Source organism: Leptonychotes weddellii, chromosome 15 (genome assembly GCF_054177405.1).
Source record: "Leptonychotes weddellii isolate Sample4059 chromosome 15, ASM5417740v2, whole genome shotgun sequence".
NCBI classification, from domain to species: Eukaryota; Metazoa; Chordata; class Mammalia; order Carnivora; family Phocidae; genus Leptonychotes; species Leptonychotes weddellii.
Window position 1 is genome coordinate 16,735,825 of NC_138383.1, and position 5,793 is coordinate 16,741,617.

Here is a 5,793-nt window from a genome sequence, read left to right on the forward strand (position 1 = left end):
AGACCTGCCGGTGACTGTATTCAGTTTCAAACACACATCCTGCCTGTGACCTCTGCCCCTGAGACCCAATCTCTCTGCAAACCCACAATGCAGGGACTCAAGCTCTGCACACTGGGACAATGTAGTCCACCGGCGGCAAGTACAGACTGCTGCCCCTGTTTGGGGAGTAGGTAGGGCTCTGTGTTATAGATCATGGAACAAGGCCAACAGATAAAATGATACATAGTTGAGGCTTGTTCAGAGGCGTGTCTAGGGTAAGAGCTGTGCATGAGATCAGTACTGTGGAGTGACGGAGAAGAATGAATTTGACTTGGAAGAAATGGTGGTGATGCTAAAGGTGTGTCTGGGACTGCAAGCTCAGTGGCCAGAGGATAGTCTGGGAGAGGGAAGCTAGCAGTGCATGCTGGGAGTTGTAGTCCAGGTACTGAAGGTTGCTCCAGGAACTTAAGGATCAAGTTTGTTTAGGCAACGAACATGCACACTGGGACCTGTGGTCTGAGCTGACAGAGAGGGTCTCACCTGGTGGTCCGGGTGTCCCGCAGAGCTGTGGTGATGTATTCTGACATTCGCTTCTCCATCAGGGCCACCCGGATCCATGCCCGGCCCTGGAAAGCACACTCAACTTTACTTGTTGCCCTGAAGGGACCCAGGAGTACACCACTGTGTCTAGACCTCCTGTGGCTCTTCTACCCAGTGCCCGGAGGCAGAGTTGAGGAACAAGGAGCAGGCAATCCCCCCTGTATCCCCCTGCAACCAACAGCTGCCCTGGCCCTGCCCATCACAGTCCCCTCACCTTGGCTCGGGCTGTGCTGATGTTCTCCATGTTCTCAATGCTGCTCACACAATTGTTGGGCACTTTGCTGCAAGCCAGCCGGATATAGTCCCAGAAGCCCCGCTGCCCGTCTGAGCTGAACCAGCTCACTGGACCTGCTGGGGCACAGGCTGAGCCAGGGCAGGGAGGGGGCTCAGCAAAACTAGGGAGTTTGTAGAGGGTCCGTGTAATGGGGTACGCACATGCATAAGTATAAGCAGCCCCACCTGCACATAGTTCCTACCCCAAACATGTGCACACACATACATGTACACACAGGGCACGTACCTGCATGCCCACGGATGGGGCTTGTGGGCACCCACTGTATGTGGCCAAAAGACCCCCTCCCCTCTTTCCAGTGTGTGCATGGCTCAGCCAGAATTGGGGCCAGGGTCAATGATGGGGTTCAGAAAGCCACTAGGTAGATCAGAGTGGGTGGCCGGAAGCTAAAGGCTGGGAATTGGGAGGGCTGGACAATGGGGGCCAGGGAGCTGGGCCCACCTTTGAAACGGTGGCTGAGGATCTGCTCTAAGATGGCTGCAAAATTCACAAACTCCTCAGATGAGTCATCGATGGGCTCCGCCGTGTATTTCTCCAGCAGTGTTTTCACAGAGAACCTGGTGGGAGGTAGGGAAAGGGGGCAGTGGGGTGTCCAGTGAGAAGACAGGGTAATGGTGGTAGAGGAGGGGTGTTAGGCAAAGAGAGGGAGTGAAGGGCAGAGGAGAGGTCATGAAGAGCATGGGCGTGGGGGTGAGGCACATGGAAAGAAGGTGGGAGACGGGGGAGATATGCGTGACCACAGAGGCGCTGTGACATGGGAGTGATAGAGTGGCAGGTGGGAGACCGATTGACAAACAGGTGACAGGAGAGGTGACAGCCAGAGAAAGGCAGCTTCAGGAATAAGGTATGAGAGGGGACAGAACAGTAAGTAGGCAGAGGAGGCACCTGGAGTCAGGGGGCTGTCCCAGAGCCCCTTCCTTCTTGCCCATGCTTTGGAGTTGCGTTTTTGATGGGTGTGGGTTGGGGGTCAGCTAGGAGTTAGAAAGTGGGTTTGTAGCCCTGCCTGGAGCTGTCTTCTGCTATTGCTAGAACAAACTTCAGTCCCTTCGGTGGGGGGTGGGGGGGTGGGCGTCACTTGGGCCAGGGCATGTGAGTTGAAACTGAGCACATGGAGCGTGGGCCTGCAGGGGTGGCCAGGTGGGCTCTTAGCACATGGATGCCCCCCTTCCCCCTTCTCCTTCCTAGTTTGGTCGCCCACACACCAGCTGCCCAGAACCAGGCAGTGCAGAGCTGGGCTGGGGGTGTGTGTGTGTGTGTGTGTGTATGTGTGCAGGGTGTGGGTCTGACACACACACTGGGTGGGAGGGGGCATTGGCAGCAAATCTCTGGAAGGGGTCTTAGGGGCCCAGACACCTGGCTTCTCAGAGAGGAAGGGAACCACGGGAAGCCAATGGGGCTGAGAAACTGGAGCCCAGCAGTCCTCATTCTTCTCTGCAATCCTGCTTGGAGCCTCAGCTACCTCTGCAGTCCCTCCCCCTGCAATCTCCACCTGCCATCCCTGCAGTGGGGTGGGGCAGGAATGAGGATGCGGCTGGCAACATCCCATTATTGCCCTCTTGTGGGTGGAGGAGCAGGAGTGGGGGATCCAGGGCTACAGGGGCTGCTTGGAACTGCCCCTTTCCCCCTAAGCTTATCAAGGCCTGTAATGTGCCAAGCACTGCATGTACTCCTCATCCATCCTTACAACAGCTCTGGGAGGTAGGTCCTCTTAGCATCATCTCCATTTTACAGATAAGGTGACCGAGGGTTCAAGAGGTTGACTGATCTGTTCAGAGTCACAGGGCTTGTGAGGAGTCAAGTAAGTCTGTCTGATCCCAAAGCCCTTGCTCTTTCTGCCACATCCTGTGGCCTCCTGCTGGCTGTCACAATTACCAAGGCCTAGGAGCAGCCCCTGCCTCCTCTGCCTTCCACTCTGCAGGCTCCAGCCCTTAAGCACTGGCCTCTGAGGCTCTCAGGCCAATGGCAGACCTGAGCCAATGGACCCCCCCTCCCTTCTCTTTGGGCTTAGAGCTGGTCTGGCCTGAAATCAGAGCCAGGTCAGTGCTGGGGTTTGTAGTAGGGGGAGGCGGCCTGGGGGACTCAGATCCTGTTTCCTTGTGATACCCTTGCGACCTTGGACAAGTCACTTAATCTCTCTGAGGCCCAAACAGGAATAATAGTACCTGCCCCAGACTCCAGGAAGGACTAGGGGAAGGGGCGTGTGTATAGCCCATTGGGCAGGGGTGGCCAGGAGCAGGGCCATTAATGGGAAGGTTGGCTCCGCCAGAAGGAGCCTGTGTTTGGGGCATTAGCTGGGCCTCATTGTGCAGCACACACCACCACCGCCCCCATGATATTTTCTGGTCATCTGGGTCAGCCCTCAGTGGGGGCCTGGGGCTGGTTTCAGCATGGCGGCCATGGGGCTGCTGCAGGTTACCATGGAGACAGGGAGGCCAGGGCCCAGGGGAGCCCTTGGCCTGCTAAAGGGAACTGTTCTGGGAGCTGGAGGCGAACCACGTGACAGGGATGAGGTGACAGAGGCCCGAGGGGTTTCTGAGCCTTTTTCATGCCCCCAACCCCCTCTAAAACTCTATCCCTCACACCCCAGCTCTAAGCCCACTCTCAATCCGCCAGAACCTCTGTTCCTCCAGCCTAGGCCACAGGGAGCTCCCCCCTTCCCATACACTGGGGAAAGCAGGCAAGAGAAAGAAGTATCTTCTTCTCAGGGACAGGAAGGGTATCATCAGGACAGGGCGATTTTCATGGGCCAGGCACTAGGCTAGGCTCCTACGTGAATTATGCCATTACTTTTCCTTGGCGTGGCTGTTACATCTACAGTGGGGATGATGAGGCACCCAAGGCCCAGAGTGGTTAGGAGACTTCCCCACGGTTGCACAGCTAATAACTGATGAAGTAAGAGCTTGACCTAGGATCCTCTGGCCCCAAAGGCAGAAACCTTTGTTTTATACCAGACTGGCAGGGTTTGAGGGGTGAGGGTGGAGGCATCGGCCTGTACTTTGGGCTGGGTGGGCCATTGCTGCACTCATTTCTTCTATAACATTCCAGGCATTTTTACAGAGGTCTGATGGTGTAGCACTGTGCTAGGGACTAGGATATAATGGTGTGAGACAGATGCAGTATGGCTGGGTGTGTGCGCAGGAACCTGGAAGGAGCTATGGGAGGCAGGAGCCAGGGCATCAGGTGCGTGCTGATTCCTGGGGGAAGGAGCAGGACCAAGGCTTGTGTGTAGACAGGTGGGGGTGGCGAAGCAGGACAGTTGAGCCTGCACTTGGAGCACCCTGCCCTCAGAGGTGGCATGGCGGGGGGGGGGGGGTTGCAGATGGAGAAGGCAGCTGGCGGGGGGTCCTAGAGGGAGGGAGTAGGGCAGGTGAAACTGAGGGACAGTGGATACCAGCTCAGGGCAGGGCAGTGAGGGTGAGTCACTGCAGGGCTGAGGCGGGAAGGTTCACTTCCTGGGCCCTCAAAAAGCAGATGAATCTTCCCAATGCTGCGACAGCCCCACCCTCAGGGACCAATGGCCCTGCCCTCCCAACCTCCTCCCTTGAACCCAGGAGACCCAGGCTTCCGCAGTCAGACCCTCAGCCCTTCCCATGGCAGGCACAGTGCCCCTCACCCTTCACTGGGTGGATTCAGGGGCTTTACCCACACCCCCAGTTGACCCTGCCACAGGCTGCAGCTGTCCAGAGATGGAGAAGGACACCGATCTCTGCTCCCGGGTTTGAGCATGGGAAAATCTCTCAGGAAAGCCCTACCCTGGAGAGGCCAGGTTGACAGGGGTGGGAGTCAGGGTATGCTAGGAGGGCGCTCGTCAGTGCTTCCCTGCCCACCCCGCCCCCGCCCCCAGCAGGGGAGCCAGCCATCCCACCCCTCCCCCTCACACACAATGTCACTTCCTGGTTTTCACAGGAAGCTGCAGTGCCAATGAAACACCCCTCAACCCCCAGGCCCCGGGCTGGGCATAGGCCTGACTTGGCCTAGAAGGGTAGGGACCAGACCTCCAAAGCCCGTCCTGGTCTGGGCCTGAGGGACAGTGGACGCGCTCCTCTTAACTCTGTGCTTCCTCCCTTTTCTCCGCGGCGGCTGTGCATCCTCCCGCGGGCACGCTCAGTCCATATTTTCGCAGCCCGCCCCGACGCCTCTCCCTGACCACCCCCCGCCAGCGGCGCCCACCTGCACACGGTGATCAGGTTCCTACGCTCCACGGCCACATTGCGGGAAGACGCTTTCTTGGAGGACAGCCCCAGAGCCATGGTGGTCTGGACAAAGCTCGCTTCCATCCAGATGTGCAGCCACTGCTGCCGCCACCAGCTGCCCCCCACCCCTCCTGGCGCCCCGGCCCCCCCGCCGGATCACGGCTGGGCCCTCTGCCCGCCGGGGCCCCTCGATGCCTGCACGGCCATCCCCCTGCCGCTGCTCCCGCTGCCCGGCCCCCTGGCACCCTCCCCCGGCTGCGATTCCGGAGCAAAACAAGGCCGGGGAGGGAGCTCTCCGAGGTGCTGAGCCGGGGCCTGTCACCCCCCCCTTAACCGCCCGCCCCCCTCGGCCGGTGACGTCAGGGCCCTCGGGCCCCGCCCCTGGCAGGCCGGGCACCAATCCGCAGAGGATGCAGAATTTGGGGGTGGGGGCTGGGGCCCCAGGGAGGACGGAGGGGGTCCCCGGAAGAGGCAGCGATTGGAAGGAGAAAGAAGGGGCATGTCGCCTGTTCTCCACTCCCACACTCAGGGCCGGGGGGCCCCTCGCCTCGCGTCTCTGAGTTCCGACGACTGACCTCCCTTGTTTCTGACCTGTGACCGGTGGTGTCTCAGAGTTTTCCTCCTGCTGCCGGAGAAAGGAGGTCCTCACCCTCATCCCAGCCCCGTCTCCCCACCCATTCAGCATCCGCGTTCTCAGTGAGGCCGGGGCCAGGTGTACGTCCAGAGAGC

At 59.2% G+C, this 5,793-nt stretch overlaps 1 protein-coding gene across 1 annotated transcript in view; it reads right to left on the reverse strand.

The window, feature by feature from the left end:
• The window catches only part of RUNDC3A (RUN domain containing 3A), a 6,966-nt gene extending 1,579 nt beyond the window's left edge, over positions 1-5,387 (reverse strand). The window contains exons 1-4 of the mRNA XM_081805961.1: positions 5,042-5,387; positions 1,313-1,428; positions 794-942; positions 520-605 (exon numbers count right to left, since the gene is read on the reverse strand). Of these exons, the coding sequence (XP_081662087.1) occupies positions 520-605; positions 794-942; positions 1,313-1,428; positions 5,042-5,148 (458 nt within the window). The 5' untranslated portion in view covers positions 5,149-5,387. The remainder of the gene's footprint in view (positions 1-519; positions 606-793; positions 943-1,312; positions 1,429-5,041) is intronic.
• Positions 5,388-5,793: the final 406 nt, after the last annotated feature.